We start from the raw sequence: 27305 nt of genomic DNA on the forward strand, positions 1-27305 counted from the left end.
AACCATACACTTTTTTTGACTATGTTTGGGTGGGGGGGGAATAGGCAAGGAAAACTTCTCAAGATTGAGTCCAGGTCTTGAGGGTAGGTTAGGTTGTCTGTTGGTTCCTTTGATTTTAACAATGATGATGTGGTGTTGTCTGTAAAGCAGTTGTTGTTTGTCAAGTTGGTAGTTGATCAGATTGTCCTAGCTCTTCTATGTTAGATATTTTTTATGTTTCTTAGTTTTTCAGTCTTTTTGCGCTCTCCCAGAAAAGTAAGAAAGATTTTGTTTTTTCTGTTGGCTTACAATGGTTCTACTAAAGTTCCTGCTTAAGCCTGAAAAAAGGCAAATTTGTTTCATATTGATGCATGTATTGGATGCAAAAGTAGAAAATAACTGCTCAGCTTTTGTAAAGCTTTGGCTGGGCCACAGTTGGAGTACTACATGCAGTTCTGGTTTCCACACTTTAGAATTGACTTGAAGCTACTTCAGAGAATTGTTACCAGATTAGGAAGAGTGCTCAGCAGGTTTCTTTTTTTTAATCCATTTTTTTTTGGTCTCAACTTTAAAAACAAATTTGGTTTTATCCTGTAGCTATCACATTTCAATTAGATAGTTTATCACATGAAAAATGAAGTTCAACTAATTTAAGTGCTCAGTCCATAAAATTATTGAACGCAATACAGGAGTCCAGAAGGCTGAGGGTTCCCAACTGGAAAATGAGATGTTGTTCACGCAGCTTGTGCTGAGCTTCACTGGAGCAGTGCAGTAAGCTTGATACAGAGATGTTGGCCAGGGAACAGTATGTTGAAATGGCAGGGTCATTTTTGCAGATAGAATATAGGTGTTCTGCACATCATTCAGCAGTCTGTGCTTTGTCTTGGCAATATAGAGGAGACCACATTGTTACTAGTGAATACAGTAGACTAGATTGAAGTGCATGGAAACCTTGGACAGTGAGGATATTAATGGCCAGCCTAACCCTAAAATGGAAATGGATGTTGAAGGGAAGGGAGGAGTTAGATGGAACAAGTGAAGGTGAGAACGGAGTGGAGATTGGAAGCGAAATGGATCGACTTTTCCAGCACTTGCTTGTTTACTTCCTCCCTCCTCATTATCCACAGCACCAGACACATTTTCCAGGTGGATCAATGAAAGTTAATGCAGCAACTGAAGGTGACTGTGCCTTGGAAACTATCCAGAGAAACTTGTGCAGTCAGTCTTTGGACTGAAATAATTGGCTTCCAGCAACTGTAATGCATTTGAAGGAAACTCCCAAATGTGTGTAATTATACCTCTTGGTTTCCATTTATTTCAATTTTGCTCAGGCTCCTTGATGCTTTGCTTGGTCAGATGCTGCTTTTATGTCAAGAGCAATCACTGTCAGCTCACCTCTGGAGTTCACTACTTTGGTACATGTTTGAACCAATGCTGTAAGGAGATCTGAAACACTCTCATCCTGGCAGAACGTCAGAGCATTGTTGAGCAAGTTATTGCAGTGAAGGCGCTGTTTATTGGTACGATATAATCACCTTGCAGGTGTTCACATGTAGACTGAGGTGATAATTAGGTGGATTGGATTTTCCTTGTTTTTTTTTGGGAGGACATACCTGGACAAATGTCTACATTAGAGCAACAATACCTGATGTTGCTTGACTAGGAGCATGTGCTGGTAATGGACCATGTGCCCTGAATACTTTTGGGAATTCATAATACTTTTAAAAAGAATATGAAAGAAAAGGGAAGGATTTGAACCATTGCTATGCTGAAGTAGATTTAACATTTTTTTGTGCATGCGTGCTCCCATAAATAATCTTCTGGGAATCTGTGACACTTGCATAAAGGCCCTCTAGGATGTTTATTCATTTTTCTTTTATAAAAATAAAAATTTACTGTATAGTTGTAATGTCTGTGTTTAGTTTTAAGACAATATTGTTTTAATTTTCATTTTGGCTTGGTTGATACCACTTTTGTTTATAAATAAACAAGCTATTTTTTTGAGTTCATTGAAGAAAGCCGGTTAAAAATCTTTAGCTAAAGGTAGCAATAATAGGGAGAAATAAATTGACCACTTTGCTGATTTAAATGAAAAATTCACACTTTAGATACATCCCATGGAGCAGTTGGACTTGATTGCCAATGTATTTTTCCCAATACTATGTGAACACTGCTAGCATATTATCTGAGCCCAGAGCATTTACTTCATTATAATGGAGAACTCCAGAGGAAACAGATTTTAAATCAATAAGCAAATATTAGCAAGAATTAAACTAGTAAAAGAAAATTACAGTTAAATATTTGCATTTTGCACCAAGATACAGTTTGGAATTTAAAATTATTTGAAGTAATGTACTTGAACCTAAATTCTCACCTATCTTAGAAGCCCTCAATCTTTCCTTCCCATCTTTCTCCTTGCCTCTCCCACCCATTACTAAAGAGCCCATAACAAATTATGGCACAAAATGGAAGATAAATGTGGGATCAATTTTTATTTTTGTGCAGGGAAGGATGAATAACGAAGTGCTAATTTGGTAGTCTTTTTGATCCCTGTTGACTGGGTTCGTAATTCATTTATGGGTAAACCGGTAATTTCTTCTCCAAAGTAGAACTTTGAATTATATTTTTCAGTAGCCCTGAATATAGAGTTGGAGAAACAGTGAGGTCTTAAATCTTAAAGAAAGGCAGTTGAGGCAAACTGCAGGGTTAGAGCCCAAAGCTTGAAACATGGCATTAGGAAGTGGCTTCAGCATGGAGAAATCTGATTCACCATTTTGTGAACCATTCAGCCTGCTCTGTCAGCAATGATTCTTTGACCATCCTGTTAAGTCAGCATGTGGAACATCCCATTCTGCTTCAATACTGAGCCACAAGCCAGAAGTAATGTGAGGGTGTGGAGAAGTACGTAGGGACTGTGTTGTCCCGCCATTCAGCTTAAGGCATGTAGTTTTTGGAAACAGTGTTTTGATCCAATACTGACATTTTAAAATAAAAATTACCTTCATAGAACTAAAAACAAGAAATCCATTTACCTCTACCACGGGATCAAGAGGATGTTTGCATCATTTGTGCCATAACGAGAGCTGGACTGAACTGTTGCTTAATCTGGTCTGTCTACATGAAACTAGCTGAGACAGGCTGCTGGAGAAAAAATGCTGCAGCAGCCAATGCCACACTAACAGGCCTAAGGGCTCTGCAATGAATGAATGTTGCCCAGTTGGATGAGTAGATCTATGAATTGGAACAACAATGTTGAAGGTATCTGGTCAGCTCTTAGATTAATCATGAAGAGCAGCTGCAAGGAGATTCATGATTGAGAAACATTTCTCAATCGTGAAACTTCAGAACTAATTGGTTGGATAATAACCAGGAGATCTTAATATGTAGGATAAAGTGTTCCTAAGCTGGAAGCACCAGTTAAAACTTTGAAAAGAAGCAGGTATGCAGGAAAATGAATGCTGAATTCCAGCAAAAGAAAAACTCATAACCTAAAGGAATTGATGGCTGATGGGGGGGAAAAAGAATGCACCAGATAACACTTGGGACTGTCAGGGTGTTTGTAGATTCTCCAACATAATCTACAGCCCAAAGATCTCAGCTGAGAGCAGAGAATGGCACATGGAGGAGAGGGGGATGGTTTGTACTCATAGGAAGGAGCATTTCAAGGAATGAGTTCAAGTTGTTGTGATGTTGTGAATGCCCTTAACATCTCGCACAGTGTGATGCCAGCCACCACGTGTGCACAACCCAACCCAACAGGAGGTTGAGAAGGTTATTTGATGGTTGAAAACCAATAAGGCTACAGTCAGGTATGGAATCCCCACCAAAATATTAAAATATGGAGCAGATGCACTCTTGATATGAATGCATGCCTCCATCTGAAAGGAGGTAAACATGTCAGCAGATCTGATGTCATACATCTGTCCATCTTCAAGAAAGGTTAAACCAATTGCTGTAACTACAGAACAAAGTCAATTACCTTCTCCCCATGGCTGAAGAGCTCCTGCTCGACTCCCAGTTCAGATTCTGTCTATCTGGAGGCACAGTGGATGTGCATTTGCCTCCTTGTGAAGGTGCCATAGTAGAGTGCTGCTCTCTATACACTGCACCATTCGACTTCACAAAGCCTTTGACTATTGTCAACCATGAAGGATTATAATTATAAAGGTTATAGTCCTCTTCAAATTTAGTTGTCAGCTGCAATTCATTGCAATCGTGCATGTGCTGCCATAATCCTTATTCTTCCTGTGACTAATTCCTTGAGTTAGCAACACATGTGCACCAATCATATTTTGCTCTCCAAGAATTGAAATATTCAGAACTACCTCGGTTATCAGAATGCCAATTATCCAAATTTCGGATTATCCGGAGAAGATCAAGGTCCCGTAAAAACTTTATCCAAACAATCAGCGATCCAAACAAAATACTCACCGCCTGTCTTGTTCAGATAATAGAGGTTGTTCTGTAATTAAACTGTGGGGTGATGGTAATCTTCTGAAATTTCCATGTAACAATTGTTTGTAACAGCACTACTTCAAGTAGTTTCTTGAATCAAGACCACTGACAAAAAGACATCCAACCAAACAAATTTGTGCAAAAAAAAGATAGCTCTGGTTCAATAAGTCATCAAATGATAGGAAAACGAGAGGCCATTTAACCTGACAAACCTGTTCCATCACTCACTGAGTTAATAACTCAGTGATCCAAATCCATAATGCCATTTTTATTCCATGTTGCTCAAAGCTTTGCATTGAGAAATTGATAGTGTGGTGCTGGAAAAAGCACGGCAGTCAGGCAGCATCCGAGGTGCAGGAGAATTGATGTTGAGCATAAGCCCTTCATCAGAAATTTGGCTTGTGGGCCAGGGGAAAGGTAGCTGAAGAGCTTCAGGGTAGAGGAAATGACCTGGGGGTGCAGTGAGAGAGACTCGCTGAGTTCCTTGTAGGAAGAGGAGGAGAACTTCAGGGTAGGAATCCTTGGAAGACGCTTCACATTAGGATTAAAATCAACTAGGAGAAAGTGAGGACTGAACAGAATTAACAGAAATTTGTCAATCGTAGGTTTAAATTAACTATTGACCCAGCATCAAGCCTAGTTTGGGAAAGAGATTTTCAAACCTTTGCCACATTTGCTCAAAGTGCTTCCTAAATTCACTCCTGAAAGACACGGCCATTGCTTTAGGCTATGACACCTTAACATTTCCCAAACAGTGGAAAGAGTTTTCAGCTTCCCAAACAGTTCATTTGTTTATTCTGCTACCATGAAAGCATCAAGTGCCACACTTTGGATCAGTATTATTTTCTCTTTGCTTGTCGAAGTCTTTAAATAAAAAAAGTCAGCAAACATTGCTTCGTTAATTACTTTGCCATCTGTCAATGATTTCTTGCATTTTGCCAAAAGAAACAACCTTTAGCTCACCAATTTTCTTTGCCCAAAGCATGTTGCTCAAGGGAACACGATCCTTGAATTTATGTACATTGTATATGTTGTTCCAAATTCCACTTTTTAACTCATTGACATTTACTTTGGTGACAGATAAGGCAAACACTTTTCCCTTTCAGTTTTGAACAGAAATTCATTTACCCATTCTATGTGGACATAATATACTGATTCTTTTACATGGTCCAGGTTCATCACTTGTTGTTTCACCTGGCAGTTTGTGCAGTTACTCGACTGCTGATCCCACTGCAGGGTAGGCCTTTGGACATCTAGAATGTTATTCACTCCTTTCAAGCATTTGTGCACTGGAGGTCACTGTTTCTGAAGCCCCTGGTTGCCTTATGTTACTTGAATTCTGGAGTGGGGCATGAAAACTACGACTGCAATTTTTATTCATCCTGCACTGACCTATTACGTCGACCGAAAGTTGATAGAGCACAGATAGAAGAGTAGGATTAGCTGAGCTCTCTTGTAGAGTCTGCAAGAACATGATAGGCTGAATAGTGCCCTATGTTTCTTGTACTGTAAATGTGTTGGCTTCACACATCAGTTCCTAGTATATTTGTAACTCATTTGTTTGCATTGTCACCACTTTACTCTGCAATGAGCATCCAACGAGATCAAACAGCCTTTTGTCAGTGGTGTGCCACAAGGATCGGTGCTGGGTCCACTACTTTTTGTTATTTATATAAATGATTTGGACGTAAAAATAATAGGTATGGTTAATAAGTTTGCAGATTACACCAATTTTGGGAGGTGTAGTGGACAGTGAAGAAGGTTACCTCGGATTACAGCGGGATCTTGATCAGATGGCCAACAGGCTGAGGAGTGACAGATGGAGCTTAATTTAGAGAAGTGTGAGATGCTGAATTATGGAAAAGCAAATCAGAGCAGAGCTTATACAATTAATGGTAAGGTCCTAGGGAGTGTTGCTGAACAAAAAGACTTTGGAGTGCAGGTTCATACTTCCTTGGAAGTGGAGTCGCAGGTATAGGATAGTGAAGGCAGCATTTGGTATGCTTTCCTTTATTGATCGAAGTACTGAGTATAGGAGTTGGGAAGTCATATTGCGGCTGTACAGGGCATTGGTTCGGCCACTTTTGGAATACTGGTCTCCCTCCTAAAGGAAGGGTGTTGCGAAACTTGAAAGGGCTCAGAAAAGACTTAAGGATGTTGCTAGGGTTGAGGATTTGAGCTATTTTGGGAGAGGTTGAATAGGCTGGGGCTGTATTCCGTGGAGTGTCTGAGACTGAGGGGTGACCTTAGAGGTTTATAAGGTCATGAGGGGCATGGATAGGATAAGCAAATAAGGTCTTTTCCTGGAGCGGGGGAAGTCCATAAATAGAGGGCATAGGTTCAGGAGAGAGGAAAGATATAAAAGGGATCTAAAGCCTCTTTTTCCACAGAGGGTGGTGCGTATATGGAATGAGCTGCCAAAGGAAGTAGTGGAGGCTGATACAATTGCAGCATTTAAAAGACATCTGGATAGGTATATAAATAATGAAGGGTTGAGAGGAATATGGTACAAGTGCTGACAAATGGGACTAGATTAGGTTAGGATATCTGGTCGGCAAGGAGGAGTTTGACTGAAGGGTCTGTTTGTAAGGCACATCTCTAATCTCTATGAAATGCAATGAAACAAGTTGGCAAAGCCTATTGAGACAATGCACTTTTCTCTCTTTTCCAGACGTTCGGCAGCAATCAATGCATATAACAAAAGGAAACCTGGGTGGGATCAACCATCAGAGAGTCTGAAATCAATCAGCTGATCACCATCTACATGTGCTATAACCATGCTTCTAGATGGTAGTAGTTGCTGGATTCCTATCCTCTGACTTGCTCTTCTTGCCAGTGTTTTTGTGGCTAGACTAATTCAGTTTCTGAGCGAAAGTGAGGACTGCAGATGCTGGAGATCAGAGTCAAGATTAGAGTGGTGCTGGAAATGCATAGCGGGTCAGGCAAATTCTGAGGAGCAGAAAACTCGATGCATTCATATCATTGGGTTTTAAAACATTTTGTGCACGTTTTGGCCAGTTGAGCTCAATTATCGGTGCTTTGTTGAGTTACAACATCTCTCCCCTCCTGTTATGCTTTTCTACCATGTTAACATTTAATTAATATCTCACTTTTAAACAAAGACCAGTCCACTTTTATCCAACTCTGCCTTGATACCTTAATCCTTGCCCTTAATGTTTACGTTTCATGTTAGGTTTCAAACTAATATTTTCTCTCCCTCAAACAGAAAGCAAGATGCTATCATGCTATCAAGTTACGAACACTCTTCACTACAGGATCCTTTACTATGTAATCAGCATTCCCAGTTCATTTGGCATCGGATCTAAATATTTCCTGGTTAGTTTCACAACATACTGTTCAAAGAAGCTTCCAGATGCACTCTGAATTTACCTTTAATTTGATTGATTTGTCTAATCTTCAAAATTTACAGAGGAACCTTGATTATCCGAATACCAATTATCCAATTTTGGATTATCTGAAGATGATTTCAAGGTCCCAATAGAAACATTACATCAAAGGAGGTGTTATCAACACTGATCGTGGCTTTTGTTTACAATGATTAAAAGTGAATTTGGCTTACTGAAATGCTGCTGAGAAGATTCCTAGACATCAACGGGAGCCCAGGCATCATCTCCAAATGACTGATCTCCCGCCCTCTCTCTCTCTCCCCACACATTCCCTGGAGTTTTAGACAGAAGTGTACCTTAAACCCCTTTCCCTAGATAATCTCTCCAACATTGTTCTGTACAGGGCAGAGTGGGAACTTGTCAAAAAGTTGTGTGTGTGTGTGCGCATGCGTGTGCGCTATTTTGAGACTCTTCCCCCAAAGGCAGCAGCCGTCTTCCAGGGGTGGGACAGCAGCAGGGGATGGGAGGGTGGGGTAGGTGGTTGCATGATGTGCTGCTGGCTAGTCTCCTGAATGGGGAGCGACCATAACAAGTGCTCACTCTTAATCCCATTGAAGTGAAGCAGTGGCGGGGAAAGGCTACAGTGATGCTGCAGGTCCCTTACACACAAGTGTGTCTGTGCTCAGAAACAAACCCTGAGACAGAGTTGGGGGAGGGGGGGGGGAAAGAAGGTAGGCAGAGAGAGAAAAAAGGAAACTTCAGAAAACTCCCAAGTCCTAGGGGAGAGGCATTGAATCAGTTATCTGAATAATTAATTATCTGAACGAAAAACTGCCGCCCATCTCGTTCAGATAATGGCGTTTCCTCAGTACACAAGTTTTTATGATTGTCTGGATTAATGAAGGAGACAGATGTGTGCATTAATTTTTGAAAGTTATTTGATACAGTTTCTTGAAGCATTTTGAAATTTAATGTGACATATGGAAGAAGAAATGTAGAGTGCCTTAACATGCGCCAACAGTTGCGGTCAATCACTGCTGCCTCTGCAGGATTTGAAATAATTCCGTGACTCAGACTGAAGTAAAATGTGTGTATGATACTCTGAATATAGCCTTATCCTCAAATAAGAGGTCATAGCACTTTTTTTTAAACCAATCTGTGTGGTATGTTAGGTACACTTATGTTGAATAGAGAAGAGGAAGCAAATGTGAGTAATACAAAGAACTGCAGATGCTGAAGTTCTGAAACCAGAACAAATTGTTGAAGGATCTTAGCAGGTCTAATAAAATCTGTGGAGCGAAAACAGAGTTAACATTGAGTCCAGTGATCCTTCAAGGATCCTAAGTTTCTTCAGCAATTTCTGTCTTTGTGTGTAAGGGATTAGAGATATGGTATGTTACAGAAAGTTACCAATCTTTCTTTGTCAGCACTTCCCAAACCTGGCACCATCACCAAGGACAAGGCACTTGGGAATACTATCAACTTTTTTCCTCCAAGCCGTAGGACATCATAACTTCATCACCATGTTGGTGTTCCTTCACAGGTGCTGGATCAAATTCCTACAACTGTCTCTACCAAAAAGCTTGGTGGAAGCACCATCTCTCCATAGATTTTAGTAATTAAAGCAGAATTTTCAGCACCATCTTCACAAAGCCCATTAGGGTTGGACAAGAAATGTTGCCCTTAATGAGTTGTTAAAGTATGCTGAACAGAGAAAATTAAGGTGTACGCATATTCTTAAAACAGTCAGTCTTGAAGTGTTCTGATTTAGTTGAATAGGCAGACTTACCTTTCCTGAATAGTCTACCAACATGACTTTAAATTTCATGTTTAAATAATACATGTATCTGTGCTGAGTCATGCATCATTTGAAAGTTTTTCAAGTTTTTTTTAAAAGAATTTTTAACTGGACAGAATATTTATAGTTGAATATATGTCCCTCACCTGCTTTCATTTGCATGTTTCTCATTGAATTTTTGAAAACTTGTACCCAACTTCCTTGCTTGAGGTGGAAGTTTTTCTATAGGTAGCTGTTTGGATTTTGATATGCTTTTTAGTTTTCCAACTCCTGTGGGAGACGTTCAAACATTGTTGTAAATGTGCTTCTGAATTTTCCTTTCTCTCTACTGAATTTTTGAGTGAGAGTTAAGTTTGAATAGTTTCGCCAGTCATAATACATAAGCAACTGGATTTAGAAGCAGTAAGATCAGAGGTAACCATGGCAGCTATAAAGCTCTGGCTGATTCCTGATAGTGAAGAGTACTCCTTAAAAAGTTTGTTTTTTTTTGAACTGAGGGTATGACCTAATCAACTGCTGAATGAGGCCAAGTCCTGCATGAGACAACATATGTTAAAAGGTGTTTATTTCAGTTGCCTTTTTCTTCATCTGCCCCATGTGTATGATGGAGAGTGGAGGTGCATAAGTGGTTAAGGAGGAGTGGGTGGAAATAAAGGTCACACTCCACTTCAACCCATGCTGCTACAACTGTAATACACACCTCTACGGTATTCTGCTGAATGATTACTGCTCCTCTTCTCCAGACACCTTTTGTATTAAGTCTCCATTTTATTCTGGGCTCATAAAAAGCCTGACCCATTTAAAATGGGCCATATCAGTAAAAGATTTGGGGAGCAATGCTTTACAAGGAACTTGATTATGTATCTGTTCAATCAGAAAGTCTGTTGAGCCGAATTGCAAAATGTTGGTTGGTTATACGTTAAGGTTGTTTTCACTATTGAAAGTAAACTTAAGCTGAAATGGAGAAACCCTGACTTTTCCTGATAAGCATAATGCATGTCTAGAAGAAAACACAACATCATCACATAACTCAATGTACATCTAGTTTATCAAGTGATATGATACACCTTCAGCTAGAACAGAGCACCTTACCAGATTTATTTTTCATATGTAACTGCTCATGGATGGTCAAGAAAATTGCTGCCAGATTTATGTAATATGTGCTTTAAGCCTTTCTATCATTTCTGCCTGAAATTACTGCAGTTTAGCTCTTCAGTGAACAATAAAGTGATCATTGCTTGTGCAGTCTTCAGTTCTGCATGTTTTTCTTCCCTAGGACTGGCTTCCATGACTGTGACGGTATACATTGCAGAGGCTGCACCTTCCCATCTCAGAGGACGATTAGTTACTGTCAATACCCTTTTCATTACTGGAGGACAATTTTTTGCAAGTGTCATTGATGGAGCATTTAGCTACCTTGAAAAAGATGGCTGGAGGTAGGTTGCATAACATCGAGTGTTGCTATTTTCAGAAGTGTTTAAAGGCTTGCAATTAAATGATACTTGTACCAGAGAAAAAATATTGCTCAGAACCTCTGATTAAAGTTGAAGTAGATAAGCTGTCAGCAATGATATAAAAAGTGCCAACTTCTGCATGTGTTTTACGGCTGTATAGGATGCATCCGTCTCAGCCTGAACACCATGTAGAATGGGGAAGGGAGACAAAGCTGTGACACTAAATGACATGCAAACTCTGACAGTGGCAAAAGACAGAATGGGTATTTATACTGAAAGGTAAATGGAATTAAACTTGTTTGTAGCATTGTTTAGGTCTGTGTAGTTTTTCTTTTTTTCCTGTTTCTTCTAAGCATTTAATATAAATTGCAGATTTAATGTCGCTGTTAATAATTCTAAGTCTAATTAGTTTCTGTTTATTTTAACATTGTTATTCAGTGGTTTCCAATGAATGTTGGCGAGACAAGTTAGGGTGATAGAATGACAGATTTGTGGGTATAGGCATCTGATAAGTCAGGGTGAAGGAGGACCGGTTAGTGGGGAGAGTGCTGATGGGCAGTTGGGTCCAAGTGAGTGATTTCTGATCAGGGAATGATGGATTTATTTTGTGTGTCGATAGCTGGGGTTTGTGCAGGATCAGTTTAACTGTTAGCTAGGAGTTTTTGCAGTTTTAATCTCTAACTTTTTCAGGTGGCAAGTAAATTAAGTAACTCCTACCTCATGAAAAGTATGTAATTCTAAACTGGGGACATTTTTGGAGGGTTCCAGATACCATCTAATTGCCTATTAGAAAATTTAACTTGCTATACAATTTCTGTGGCATCAGCTATATAAGGACTTGCCCAAAACAGTGCATGGTGCTGGGATACCATATACTTTCACAAGAATATATTGGAAGCCAGTTCAACATAGACTTGTTCAAAGTCTAGGAAATATTGCACTAGTGAACGGTTGTTTTTAATGTGCACTTACTTGACAAACAGCATGGCATAAAATGGTTAATGTGGCCAGTAAAGTGGAAAATTTTTTTTTAAATCAGCAAGTCATTGATACTTATCCTTTTGAAAAACTGACTTCTAAACAATTAGAATAGAGTTGATATTGGCTGAAATAAACAATAAGTGAAAGGAGGAAAATAAGCTTTTGAACAATTCTGGTCTTGAGAGCAAGAATTGAAGGAAAAGCTGGAGAAGTTAAGTCCATTTATGATATTTAATGCTACAAGAAGGTTAATATTATATAGTAATATATCATTAAAATGAAGAGGATTCAGAAGAGATTTACCAAGATGGAAGGTTGAGTTATTAGGAGTGGCTGGATCATCTGGGACATTTTTCCACTGGAGCTTAGGAAATTGCGAGGTGACCTTGTCAAGGTTTATATAATAGGGGTATAGATAAGGTGAATGGCAGCTGTCTTTCCCTATGGTGGGGGATTTCAAGACTAGGGGGCATATTTTTTGGGTGAGAGGAGAAAGATCTTTAAAAAAAGACATGAGGAGCAATTTTTATTTTTCATGGTGGTTCATGTATGGAATGAACTTTCAGAGAAATGTGGGTGCAGTTACAATGTATAAAAGACAATTAAATATGTAGGTAGATAAAAAATGTTTGGAGGGATATGGGCCAAGCCCCTGCAGGAGGGTCGAGTTTAGTTTGGGATTTTGGTTGGCATGGATTGGTTGGACTGAACGATCGGTTTCCATGCTGTATGACTCTGACTTTTTGTTCTCATATGTAACTCCAATGTACGTTGCTGCAGTGACTATACTTCAGTCTGAAGATCTGAACCCATCTGAAACCCATGGTAGAGAACACATTTCAGAAGGTGGAGCTCTCCTTACCTAAGAATGTGAATAAATATGAATTGCTGTTTCTGGAATCATACATAAAACCAAAACCATTTATTGTCCATCTCAACCAAATAATCTGTTCATTCTCTTGAAAGTTTTTCCACTAAGAACATTTGTGTTTTGAACTATGCTGAAGTCATTGGTAAAATTCTTGAATACATAATACACTTTTTGAGCATAACGTTGTTAATGGACAACATGGTTAGGAGTTAGATAATTTTTTTAGTGGACCAGACCAAACTACTTCAAAGAAAAAGATGGTCTAAACCCAACCTTTTTTATTTTAATGCTAAGTGTAAGATGTTGCATTCCAGATGCAGTTCGTCTGGGCAAACTAATCGACTTTAAACAAAATATACTTAGTGTAAAAATACAGACAAAATGAAAAAGAATTGGCTCAACTCTACCTCTGTTGTAATACTTGACTATGTACTAACCATTACTAATTAACTGTTCCAATGTAGTAATACCCCATAAACACACCCTTCACAAAGGCAGATTGAGTAAAATCGATTGTTTCACATGCAATTCTAACAGCATGAAGAAAATCACCACTTTTGGATATAACAGACAGAGGAGTAAGCACTTCCACATCCAGCTTCAAGATTTCAACTGCAGCTGAGGAAAATAAAACTAAAAATCTGAATGTATGAATGTATAGGAGCTTGACCTCACCTATTTAGGCTGCTTCAATTGTTCCAACTTTTTAAAAAAAAATAAACCCCAAGATCTCTCAATATATTTATTGCCTTTGGGCAGACTGCTTGCCACCTCTGTCTCAACCTTCATTGAAAAAAAACCAGGACAAAATACATCACTTAAAGTCATAGTGTCATCACAATCTGATGGAATCAACAGTGACAGACCCATTCAATTGAGCCTCATTGGTGGGAAAGCTTATTGAATAGGTAGACTGGGCCAAAAGTGAGTGACTTGGACATTTTGTGGTTTTATTAAGAAAAAGGCAAATTATATTTGAACACCTCTGGGACACCCCACACCAACCAACCCACCGCCCCGTGGCTGAACACTTTAACTCCCCCTTCCACTCCGCCAAGGACATGCAGGTCCTTGGCCGCCTCCATTGCCAGACCATGGCAACACGACTCCTGGAGGAAGAGCGACTCATCTTCCGCCTAGGAACCCTCCAACCACAAGGGATGAATGCAGATTTCTCCAGCTTCTTCATTTCCCCCCCCCCCCACCTTTTCTCAGTCCCAACCCTCAGACTCAGCACCACCTTCTTGACCTACAATTATCTTCCTGATCTCTCCACCCCAACACCTCTCTGGCCTATCACCCTCATCTTAACCTCCTTCCACCTATCATATTCCCAATGCCTCCTCCCTATCTTTTATCTTAGCCTGCTTGGCATACCCTCCACATTCCTGAAGAAGGGCTTATGCCCAAAACCTCGATTCTCCTGTTCCTTTGCTTTTCCAGCAACACATTTTTAAGCTCTGATCTCCAGCATCTGCAGTCCTCACTTTCTCCTAAATTATACTTGAACTAAGTTGTTTTGCGCCTTTTGAAGTAGTGACGGATAAAATGTTTCAGGGTAATGTGTGGCATACATAGACTTCCAAAATGTGTTTGACAAAATGTCTCACAGCTGACTTATCAGCGAAGCTCATAGAATATGTGTGAAAGAGACAGCATAACTATAAAGTTGCTCGAGTAACAGAAAACAGCATTAGAAAACAGCTAGTTTGCAGATTGGAGGAATCATATCACTGGGTTCTGAGAGAAGCAATATTAGGACCTCTTGATCTGAATGAACTGGATCAAAGTGTGCAGGACAAAATTTCAGAATTTGCAGGTGACAAAACTTGGTGGTCTCGTCAATTGTGAAAATCATGGTGATGGACTTCAATTGGTCATAGACTGCTGGAAACAGTTGGCACAAGATGGGTGATATTTATTGCAAGGGTATCGGAGCGTGATATGGTTTGATAGGAGAGATGAGGTGAAGCAACACAAAATAAAGGAGACCATTCTAAAACAACAAAAGGACCTGAGTTGGCGTAAATTAACCATCTCTGATTTTGGTGCAGTCTGTGCTCTTAAACACACTAAGTTGGCCACAGTTATGTCTAATAACTTGGTGCATTTTGGAACATTGCATAAAGTATCTCAATTTCTGACTGTTTTAATTGTACAGATATCTCCTCCATGGTATCCCTAATGTTTTTCTTCCTATTCTTTTTCAAACCATCAGGTGCTCATCTACTGTTTCAAGGCACGGTGAAAGTAAACACACTCTGAAATTTTATAACTGAATGAGCTATAAGAAGTACAGGGCTGTTATTCCTCAAAGCTGTATTAAGATTGATGCTGGTTGTACGTGGTCAAATGAGTTGACCTCAATGAATAGTAAATTATGTAAGATGTGAAGAAATATGCATAAAGTAAGCCTTTTTCAAGTGAAGTTGGTGGGAGAGGTAAACTTACAAAGCAGAGTGCTTCAGGAAGGTAAAATTTGTAATGTTTCTAGAAAAACATTTTTCAACATAGTATGTTGCTAAATACAATGCTGGAACACCGTTTGCTCAAAACAGATAACCTGATGTCAGCTGTTCAGTTACAGAAATGCAAACAAAGTCCATGCATTTTCTGATTATTCTTTGGTGATGGATTAGAGAGCTAAATTAGGTTGTTAAGTGGGGTCTGAATTTTGTCTGAGGCTTGAACATAAATTGCTTTGTAGAGTAACTCGATTGCAAGGGGAAGCAATGTATGTGCGTGAGTGAGTCTGAAGTTAATTATATTTTAAAAGTCTGCCTAAAATGTCTACGCTGAGTTCTACAAATGTGAAAAATCCCTAGACTGATTGTGCTAAGTTTGTATAGTCTCAGTTACTGATGGGAATAGTGAGTATTTTTGGTCACATGTCAAATTATGAATCCTTTGCTTTGCTTTGCTCAGTACAAGAATGTACATCAAATAAGAGTAGAATTATTGCTTTCAATCCACTGTCTTTGAATAATCTTCTGACATCAGTTAGAAAACTAGATAATTCTTGAGTAGGTCAACTAACTTTTTTTGAATGATAAGTAGAGTTGAGGTTTCAGCTTCGAGATGGCATTACTACCTGATGAAGTTCAGTCTAGAGCATTGATAAAAGGTCTAAAAGCTCGTGTAGTGCAGTGGTAGTCTGTCTACAAATGAACCAAAGGTCTGGGTTTAAGTACCATATGCCCCAGAGATTGATCATAACCTATCCCAATAAATTGATCAAAAACAACCATAAGAGACTCCCTTTCCTCCTTCTGGAACTGATACTCTTGACAGCTTGAGGAGAGAAAAATAAGACACAAAAAAACCCTAATTGGGAGCCATTTTAGTTCTTCATTTGTAATATGACAAGTGCACTTATTTCCTGAGTGTCACCTTTGTTTAGAAACTTAATTTTTATATCCTAATGGAGGACTCCAGTATGTTGTGAAGATTCAGGTTTGGAGAAACTTGTTATAACGATTGTTATGAGGTCAGTCAGGTGGGCGTCATGGAATATGTGTTCCCTGCTTGGACCAGATTAACAGCTCCATTCGGAGAGCCCTGGCTGACTGATAACGGGAGTGTCAGAGATTGCTCACTGCTCACTGAGAAGTATTTCTGAGGAAGCTGGATCAGTGTCAAGGACTTTACACCTGGGTAAATAAGGGGTGACTTTGTTATGGACTAGGCCAGACCACTTAGAACATTCTTATGCAGGCAGCCCCAGACCATAACTTTGTAACTTGTTTGAGTAAGTGTACAGTGAAATTACCCAGATTATGTTAGCTAGGTTGACTACTAGATAGAAATTTATTCACAAAATTACACAATGAAACACAAGAACAGAATAAAGAGCCCTTACAGAAATCAGCCGATCCCACATAGTTATGCTGTTTTGAATATACACAACAATCCGAATAAGCAAACTTCCTTTAAAAGCCAGTATAAATGGAACACATGCTTATAGGTTGAAGTTGAAGGGCAGAAAAGAGTTTCCACACAGCTGCCTTTTGAACTTCCCAGTTTAAGACTGAACTAAAGCTGCTCAGCCCAGCTAAAGAGCTGACCACTCCCCTTGCATTATACGGGTCACTTCTAAAACTTTGGCCTGGAGTCTCATCTGTTTACATATAAACAAAAGGCTTCTTAAAATCCTTTTCATCTCTGTACCAAATCAGACTGATTGGAACCTGGCTCAGTTTATTGCCCCTCTGAAAAAAAAATCAAGGACAGAGTCTCCTTGAGCCAAGGAACAGCTTTTAGGAGAAAAGCTTTGTGACAACTTAGTGACCGGTTACCAGCCTTTGGAGTTATTTCAATGGAAACTAGAATGAGGCTAATGTCATAAGCAAGTAGAAGTGCTTACTTAGCTGAAGTCCAACTGGCTTTTTCAGTGGAAAATGTGGCAAGTGGAGCATATATATTGCAGGTTATTCTGATGGAAGTGGACAGTCTTGCCTGTCCGACAGCTTGGGGAACGTTACTTTGAGTGAAGGCAATTATGTAACCTCACTCAGGACATATCCTGAAGAGAGGGACTTGGTCAGCCCACAGCAAAAACACCAGAACAAAGCTAAGCCTCAGCAAAACGGTAAATATTTTATTCAGGATCTGGGCTGTCGAGCAATTTTAGTTGTTGCCTGTATGTAGACTAGCGATAGCAAAAGAGTTCTCGTTTTGTTATGAGAAGCAGTTGATGATAGGAAAAGGCTCAGGCCCAAGCTAATTGGTTGACAAAGATTCAACTTGATTGAGGCAGCCATTTTCTAATTGAAAAATGTTGAGCCATTGAAGTCCCAAGTAAATATCAGGAATCTTTTCAGGAAAGTCCAGAGACTATCAAAAGAGCCAAGGCCCCTCTGCATGTTGACTGGAAAGCAATTCCATGTTTCTGCAAAGCCTGCCTGATGCAATTTGCCTTAAAGAAATGGGCAGCACCAGTCATACCAATTGTGAAGCCTGATGGGTCAGTTCACCTTTGTGGGGATTTTAACCAAGTGATAAAATCACCCTCCAGTCACGAAAAGCAGTTTATGTGCAAAGCTGGCAGGGGGAGGTCTGTCCTTCATGAAGCTGGGAGAAAGAGGGCTGCAGATGCTGGACAGGCAGAGTCGAAAGGTGTGGCGCTGAAAAAGCACAGCAGGCCAGGCAGCATCCGAGGAGCAGGCAAGTTGACATTTCAGGCATAAACCTTTAATCAGGAATGTTTCGACATGAACCACGTGTACTTGCAATTGCAGTTAAATGAGGATTCCCACAAGAATGTTTTAATTAATATCCATAAGAGTTTGTATTAGTATAAGCTGTTTGGGCTTTATCTGTATAGCTGTTTGGGGTATTGTCAGCCTTTGCAACTTTTTAGAGACAAAAAACTGCAGATGCTGGAATCCAAAGTAAACAGGCAGGAGGCTGGAAGGACGTAGCAAGCCAGGCAGGAAGTGGAGAAGTTGATGTTTTGGGTATAACCCTTCAGGACTGAGGATGGGTGGAGGGGGAGCTGCATATAAAGGGGGTGGCAGGGGCAGTATGGTGAAGTGGGGATAGATGAAGACAGGTAGAGAGGATATAACCTGGTTGGTCATAGAGCCATAGAGATGTTCAGCATGTAAACAGACCCTTCGGCCCAACTCGTCCATGCCGACCAGATATCCCAACCTAATCCAGTCCCACTGGCCAGCATCCAGCCTGTTTTCCCTCCAAACCCTTCCGATTCGTATACCCCTCCAGATGTCTTTTAAATGTTGAGTTATACTAGCCTCCACCACCACCTCTGGGAGCTCATTCCATACACTTACCACCTTCTGTGTGAAAATGTTGCCCCTTAGATCTCTTTTATATCTTTCTCCTCTCATCCTAAACCTGTGCCCTCTATTTCTGGACTCCCCCACCCCAGGGAAAAGACTTTGTCTATTTATCCTATCCATGCCCGTCATGATTTTATAAAGATCTACAAGGTCACCCCTTAGCCTCCGACGCACCAGGGAAAGCAGCCCCAGCCTATTCAATCTCTCCCTATAGCTCAAATCCTCCAACCCTGGCAACATCCTTGTAAATCTTTTCTGAACCCTTTCGAGTTTCACAACATCTTTCCGATAGGAAGGAGACCAGAGTTGCATGCAATATTCAAAAGTGGCCCAACTAATGTCCTGTACAGCTGCAACATGACCTCCCAACACCTGTACTCTGACCAATAAAGGAAAGCATACCAAACACTGCCTTCACTGTCATATCTATCTGCAATTGTACTCCAAGGTCTGTTTGTTCAGCAACACTCCCCAGGACCTTACCATGAAGTGTATAAGTCCGACTAAGATTAGCTTTCCAAAATGCAGTACTCACATTTATCTAAATTAAACCCCATCTGCAACTCCTCAGCCCATTGGTCCATCTGATCCAGATCCTGTTGTAATCTGAGGTAACCTTCTTCATTGTCCACTACACCTTCCATTTTGGTGTCTTCTGCTAACTTACTAACTATACCTCTTTTAGGCTCGTATCCAAATCCTTTATATAAATGACGAAAAGTAGTGGACACAGCACCAATCCTTGAGGCACTCCACTGGTCACAGGCCTCCAGTCTGAAAAACAGCACTCCACCACCACCACCCTCTGTTTTCGACCTATTGAGCCAGTTCTGTAACCAAATGTCTAGTTCTCCCAGTATTCCATGAGGTATGAGGTCTAACCTTACTAACCAGTCTCCCATGGGGAGCCTTGTCGAAAGCACCTTCTCCAGGAGATACATCCACATACTGAATCAGAAAGTTTTCTTGTACACACTCATCAAATTCCTCTCCATCTAAACCTTTAACTCTATGGCAGTCCCAGTCTGTTTGGAAAGTTAGAAACCCCTACCGTAATCACTCTTATTATTCTTACAGATAACTGAAATCTCCTTACAAATTTGTTTCTCATTTCCTGCTGACTATTATGGGGGTCTAATACAATCCCAATATAGTGTTCATCCCTTTATTTCTCAGTTCCACCCAAACAACTTCCCTGGATGTATTTCTGGGAATATCCTCCCTCAGTACAGCTGCAATGCTATTCCTTATCAAAACGCCATTCCCCATACTCTCTCGCTTCCCTTTCTGTCCTTCCTGTGGCATTTGTATCCTGCACATTAAGCTGCCAGTCCTGTCCATCCCTGAGCCACATTTCTGTAATTGCTATGATATCCCTAACCATGCCCTGGCCAATGAGGAATGAATCCGTTTGGTGGCAGGGAGGAGTGGAAGTGGAGGAGCGGCTGGGAAGGGAGTGTCTGGATGGGAAAGGAAGTTATTTGAAATTGGAGACCTCATTATGGAGTCCTCCAAGCTGTAGGCTGCCCAGGCAAAAGAGTGGAGGAACAACACCACCTCTTCCGCCTGGGCAGCCGAGGACTGGGAGGACTTTGATGTCGTCCTTGAATGTTTCTCCCAAGCGGATGTATGCCTAGAAGAGAAAAATGTATTCCAGGCACTCCAAATGATCTATTTGAGCTACAATCAAGAAGACTGGGTTACATCTTTTGCAAAATAAAATTAAGGTGATCAGATCCCACATGTGCTGGAGCTTAGGTCTTTCCATTGGTCAGTGAACTATGATGGAATGTTCATAGATAACTGGGCCTGTATCCAAGTACCTTGGCCTTGGAAATGGTCATGTCGTGTGGTGAAGCCATAGCTTTCAAGGAAATGTAGGAACATGTGTGACCCTGCCAGGCATTGTCATACTACAACTCCAAGTTAAATCTGGTGTTGATATGCATTACCTCCCCTTATGGCATCAGGGTAGCATTAGCTCATAGGTCAATGGAAAGGAGCACCCAATAGCATGTGCAGCTAGGACTTTGGCTAATGCAGGCATAAGTATGCTCAAACAGAGAAGGAAAGTTTGGCAGTCACATTTTCTTTATAGATGTAAATATGTCATAACGGTCCACAAACCCCTCCTAGGTGTAATTAACAAGGACAAAGCAATTCCACCCATAGCTTTTTGTGAATTCAGAATACTAAAGTACATATAGTTACAAGTTAAAACACCATTTGGGAGGCCAAGTAACAAATATGGATGAATTCAGCTTCCTGCTGTCAGTCACGACTGATTTAATGGTTTTAAATTTTCTGGAAACCCTTCCAGTCACAGCTGACAATATCAGGTTTTAGATGCAGAAAGATCAAATTTTGGCAAAACTGAAACACCTGGTGGTGAATGGGGATACTAAAGGGCTATCACAACCAGAATTGAAACCTTTTTGGACCCAGAGAGCCCAGATTATAGTAGAGGACGGCATATTTTTATGGGGAGCAATGACAGTTGGCCCAAGCAAAGCCAGATAGTGGCTGAACTCCAAAATGAGGATTTATGGCCAGGCTTGGATGCAGATAAAGGTGTGTAGGTGGGGAACTGCCCAAAAGTGCCAGCAAGGACAAAAATTACTGCTAGCAGCTGCTCCTCATTGCGGGAATGGCCAGGTAAACACCTAGACTCAATTATATGTTGACTATGCTGGTCCTTTCATGAACTCTATGTTCTTAGTCATTGTGGATGCCTACTCAAAACAGCTGGAGTTTGAGTTCATTTGTCAAACACCAGGACAATGATAGAAAATCTGCCTGCGTCGTTTGCAATACCAGGGCTACCCGAAGTGTTAGCCATCACTAACGGGCCGTCATTTACCAGCAGGGAGTTTGAATATTTCCTAAAGTTGAATGGTATTTGACACATAAAGCAGCTCCATACCATCCATTATCCAATGATCTGGCAGAAAGAACCGTCCAAACTTGGGGGCTGTGTTAAAGAAACCACCTGCAAGCTTCTCCTATTTTATTATAGAACTACCCCACTTGCACCTACAGCGATTAGCTCCAGCAGACTTGCTAATGGGGTTAAGATTCCATATCTGATCTTCCCTGTCCCTAGAATGCTATTGCTGAACACAAAACTCCTCTAAGCAAGAGAGATTGTTTACTTCAGGGGACAAGGTTCCGTGTAGGATACACGGGAATGGCTCTGCATGGACAAGAGGCATGGTCAATGAGAGATCAGCCCCAGTGACGTACAAAGTTCAGGTAGGTACAATGGTCTTGAACAAGCATGTGGATCATATGAAAGCTGCAAACAAATGGTGCAGGATCAAAGCCTGCCCAGCTCCTTGTCTGCCTTTCCTACAGTTCCAGAATCCCTCTCTGCCAAGCATTGACGATACCTCAGTTGCTTGTCACTGGCCACTCGGGTGTTTCCTTTCTTTCTGGTGGTGGAAATTTGAATAAAGATTTGTGCACCCTGTGTGTCTCTGTCTCACACCTGCACACACACAACATGGGTGCTGGGGGAAAAATAAAAAAAAGAAAAAAAAAAGAATGGAGTGTCAGACATCCTGTTCACCCTTTTTAAAAGAAAATTAAAACAAGAGTGTAGCTGTTTCTTGAGGGAGCTGGACCAGTGTGTGCAAAAAAATAATAAAAACAAGAGTGTCAGCGTTGCCCTCTATTGAGAAGGGCGATGGCCACTCAGGTGTTTCCTTTCTTCCTGGTGGTGGAGTATAAATAAAGATTTATGCACTTGTTCTTCACTGTATCCTACACCTGCACGCGCGCACACGATATGGCTGCTGCGGAAAAATAAAACTACTGCTGTTAGGCAGTAGTGTGGGGGTAAAGAAAAGAAAGAAAAAGCAGTGTCAGACATCCTTTTCACTGAGAGGTGGTTCAGATAGAGCTGGATTAGTGTCGAGGACTTCCTACATGTAAATAAAGGGTGACTTGGTGATGGGATATTGGCCTCTCTGGAGTTATTTTGCTTGACAAGTGGTAAATAGTTTAAGTTGGTATAAGAAGTTCAGGTTTCTGGAGTGTGACAATTGGAATTTGAGTGCTATATGATGAAAATACAATTGCAAATGGTAAATGGAAAGTAAAACAATTAAGCTAGAAACAAGTGTTTTTCATTTAAAACAAAAGCTAGTTTACCTTTTGTTAGCTAACTGAGTTTGATCACTGATTAATATGTTTTATGCAAACCTAGCAAATCTGTTTCATTGGAAATTGCTTCAGCATTAAATGTCATTTGTCATTTATTGATCCAAGGTTTTATATCAAATTGATTTGGGTGTTAATTCTGGTTCAATTAAAACATTTGCTTTTGAATCATAACACCGTAGATTCAAGCTTCATCCCAGAAATGATTGCATATTCAACCTGAGCTTCAGTATGGTGCTGAGGGAATGTTGACAAAAATGTCTTTTAGATGTGTAATTAAACTGAAAGCCCATCAGCCTCATGGGTGAACAGAAAACAAATCCCATAACACCAGTCAAAGAAGAGCAGTTGTGTTCTCAAGGTGTCTCAGATTAGGAAGGTAAGAGGCTGGATAAGGAGAAAAAATTAAAGCAAAATGGGGATTTATTCCCATGGGTATGATAGGCTGAAATAATTGGTCTGAGTATTGTCCTCTTTGAGGATTTTGAGAAGGAATTAAAAGCATGTTGTGAAGGGACTTAGTTTAGAGGTCATAGAAGAGCTCCACAGGAGATGATGTTTGTGTTGTTAGTTTAGGGAATTCTCTTTCCCAGAGAGCTGTGGAGACAATGACATTGAATAGTTTTTGAAGTTGACTTGGATATTTGAGGGAGTCATTATGTGTGAGTGTAGTCAGGAATATAGAGTTGAGGGCACGACATGATCAACGATAATTTTATCAAATGGTGGAGCAAGTTTAAGGTGTTAAAAGGCGTACTGCTTCTCAATTGTGAAAAAGTGAGGACTGCAGATGTTGGAGATCCGAGCTGAAAAATGTGTTGCTGGAAAAGTGCAGGCAGTATCCAAGGAACAGGAGAATTGACGTTTTGGGCATAAGCCCTTCTTCAGGAATCAAGGGCTTATGCCCAAAACGTCGGTTCTCCTGCTCCTTGGATGCTGCCTGACCTGCTGCGCTTTTCCAGCAACACATTTTTCAGCTGCTTCTAAATTGTATCTTCATGTGATAACCTCAAACACTGGCTTATATTTGGTGTTGTGGTAGTGATGCAGGAGAATCTAAGTGAAAGTTTGAGAGTTTGCTGTGTGCCTACACTGAGTGGCAGTTGATTCTCAAGGCAAGAACCCTGCTGTCGTTATCACCACCTTTGGTAATGTTAGGTTTGGTTCAGGAAGATTGGAACATTAAGAATTTGGAGGGGACAGTGTTCATGGTAGGAAGCTAAGTGTAAAAATTAATTTGGCTAATGCCATCTCTACATTTATCAAGAAAAAGATCTGAAGAGGTTAGGGACAGAGGTGGAGTGTTGGGAGAATTCTGAAGAGGAATTCAATGATCTGCTTGGGTGGGAAGTGAGAAATTCTGAAGGTGGTGCACAAAGAGCTCAGTGTTGTCCCAAAATCTGTGGTGTGAATCTGAGGATTTTTGCAAAGAATTGGACTTTTTTTTTTAATATCAAAGAAATGAAATGACCAGGCAAGAGATTTGTAAGAAGTATGGAGTCAGCAGACAGTGTTGGAGAAGATGGATATGTGATGATTATGAACTGTAAGAGTACCGGATGAGAAAGTTGAAAACCATCTTGGACAAGCCAAGAGATCAAGTGAGTCAGTGCCACTGAAGGGAGCGTTTGAGACAATGCATACAGAGATGCATAAATCTCGAGATGCAGCAAGAATAGTGGTTTGAGGAATGTTTAATAATTTATAGTATGTAATCATGAGTGTAAGAATTATGTACTTGGGGTAAAGAGGAGACAGTTTGTATATTTAAATATACCATTCAGTTGTAGAAGTCCCTCAAACTCTGAATCCTTATCCAAGCTTCCTATTTCTTGTGCTCGAGCAAATGAAGCAGGAAGGAAGTAGATTTTACTAGGTTGCTTTGCCTATCTTCTATGATTTCTTTCTGCAAATACAATATTAATGAGCATAGATGAATGTTTAATTTAGGAGGCCTAAGAATGTAAATTATTTGTATCTGACCTTGGTGAGGATGTACATATTTTTAATTTCACAGTTCATAAATAAGAACTGTGAATGCTGGAAATCTGAAGCAGAAATTGCTAGAGAAACTCAGCAGGTATGATTTCATATGTGCAGTGAGAGCAGAGTCCATGTTCCAGCGACCCTTTTTCAGAACTCGAGCACAGGTAAATGATAGATGACTTAGCACGTCTAGGGGAAAGAAATAAGATTTAGTCCTGTAGCAGACCAAAGCATTTAGTTGTTCCAGACCATGGAGGCCACAGGGTTCTGAAGAAGGGTCATTGGACCCGATATGTTGATTCTGCTTTCTCTTCAAAGATGCTGTTAAAAATCTCAACACAATGTTATAGTCCAACAGGTTTATTTTGAAGCACTAGCTTTCGAAGTACTGCTCCTTCAGGCGTTTGTGAAACAGGACCATAAGAGACAGAATTTATAGCAAAAGATTAGTGTCATTCAAGTAATGTTGATATATTTAACAAACCTGAAAATGTGTTGCTGGAAAAGTGCAGCAGGTCAGGCAGCATCCAAGGAACAGGAGAATCGACGTTTCGGGCATGAGTCCTTCTTCAGGAATGAGGAAAGTGTGTCCAGCAGGCTAAGATAAAAGGTAGGGAGGAGAGACTTGGGGGAGGGGCGTTAGAAATGCGATAGGTGGAAGGAGGTCAAGGTCAAGGTGAGGGTGATAGGCCGGAGTGGGGGCGGAGAGGTCAGGAAGAAGATTGCAGGTTAGGAAGGTGGTGCTGAGTTCGAGGGTTGGGACTCGGACAAGGTGGGGGGAGGGGAAATGAGGAAACTGGAGTTCATCCCTTGTGGTTGGAGGGTTCTTAGGCGGAAGATGAGGCACTCTTCCTCCAGCCGTTGTGTCGCTATGGTCTAGCGATGGAGGAGTCCAAGGACCTGCATGTCCTTGGAGTGGGAGGGGGAGTTGAAGTGTTGTGCCACGGGGTGGTTGGGTTGGTTGGTCCGGGTGTCCCAGAGGTGTTCTCTGAAATGTTCTGCAAGTAGGCGGCCTGTCTCCCCAATATAGAGGAGGCCACATTGGGTGCAGCGGATGCAGTAAATGTGTTATATTTAACAAACCCACAATCAAGGTTTTTTGGGTGGCACAGAAGCTCAGTGATTAGCCCTGCTGCCTTACAGCACTGGGGGACCCAGGTTCGATTCCTGCCTCGGGGTGTGTGTGGAGTTTGCACATTCTCCCTGTGTCTGCATGGGTTTCCTCCAGGTGCTCTGGTTTCTTCCCACAATCCAAAGATGTGCAGGCCAGGTGAATTGGCCATGCTAAATTGCCCATAGTCAAGGGTAAATATAGGGTGGGGGAATGGGTCTGGGTAGGTTGCTCTTCGGAGGGTCGGTATGGATTTGTTGGGCCAAAGGGCCTGTTTCCATACTGTAGGGTATCTAATCTCATCTAACTTTGTCCACCCCAGTCCAATACTGGTCCCTCCACTTCATAAATGTTGCCAGACCTGCTGAGTTTCCCCAGCAATTTCTGGTTTGTTGGAGGGATCTGAAGTAAGTGCTAAGAGGCTGATTCCCTGAAATAAAAGGATGAGTTTTGATTCATTTTGTCACAAGAATAATGCAACTACAGCAAACTTTGTCTTAACTGGCATTCTTTATAAACTGATTAAAATTAGCTGTCTCAAATACCATGAAGTTTACAGTGTTACTCCATTCAATTATTATAGTTCTTAAAATTTATTCACCTCAATGTAAATTTACTTGGTCAATCGCATGGCCACATGAAATATGAACAGTTGATTCTATTTTGAGTCCATTTCTCCTCCAATACTGCTATGCCTGAGTAGTCAGTTGAGTGAGAAGGCTGTTTGCAAGTAAGGTTATGCTGTGCATAAAGTATAACAGTCATGTGTCTATGTATTCCTTATATTACATGTCTATGACTTAGTGTGTGCTTTAACATTGCTTATGTTACCTTTTGATAGTCCGAAATATTTGATCAATCGACACACCTAATCCCGAAGAATAATTGCAAATATTCTTTGTGTGTGTGTTGTGATGGTCTGAATGAGATCACCCTAATTAATGTGCCTGCATTGTTTGACCTAGTATTACATTGAGATAAACCCAACAAATTAATACAATTGTATTTTCTGCCATTTTATAGAATTTTACAGCATTTTAATTAATCACTTGTTCTAACAGGCCAAGGCTGCTATTCTACTTTACTCTATTATAGCATGAAATGCAGGATTTATTTCTGCAAGGACCTTGATTGAAAGGTATGAGTCAAATCTTGAACAACACAAAAAAGTTGAAGTTCACCTAAAGTAACAAGGGCACAGGCAGGTGGTAGACTTACTCACAGCTGGGGGTAAGAGACACATTTCACTTCTGCAGCCGACCTAAACATTTGCTTGTTCCATACTATACAGGAAGCAGACAAACTCCAACTGAAAGTGTAAGCTCGATAATTATAAATCTTTCCTCAAGACCTAACATCTC

The 27305-nt window shown here is 40.6% G+C and overlaps 1 protein-coding gene across 2 annotated transcripts in view; it reads left to right on the plus strand.

Annotated features, from left to right (window-relative positions):
• The window catches only part of LOC140466674 (proton myo-inositol cotransporter-like), a 124928-nt gene that overhangs the window by 16653 nt on the left and 80970 nt on the right, over window positions 1-27305 (plus strand). For both annotated transcript variants that reach the window (XM_072562123.1, XM_072562124.1), the window contains exon 2: window positions 10856-11015. In XM_072562123.1, coding sequence (XP_072418224.1) covers window positions 10856-11015 — 160 coding nt within the window. The remainder of the gene's footprint in view (window positions 1-10855; window positions 11016-27305) is intronic.

The sequence above is a fragment of the Chiloscyllium punctatum genome, chromosome 44 (assembly GCF_047496795.1).
Source record: "Chiloscyllium punctatum isolate Juve2018m chromosome 44, sChiPun1.3, whole genome shotgun sequence".
NCBI lineage: Eukaryota > Metazoa > Chordata > Chondrichthyes > Orectolobiformes > Hemiscylliidae > Chiloscyllium > Chiloscyllium punctatum.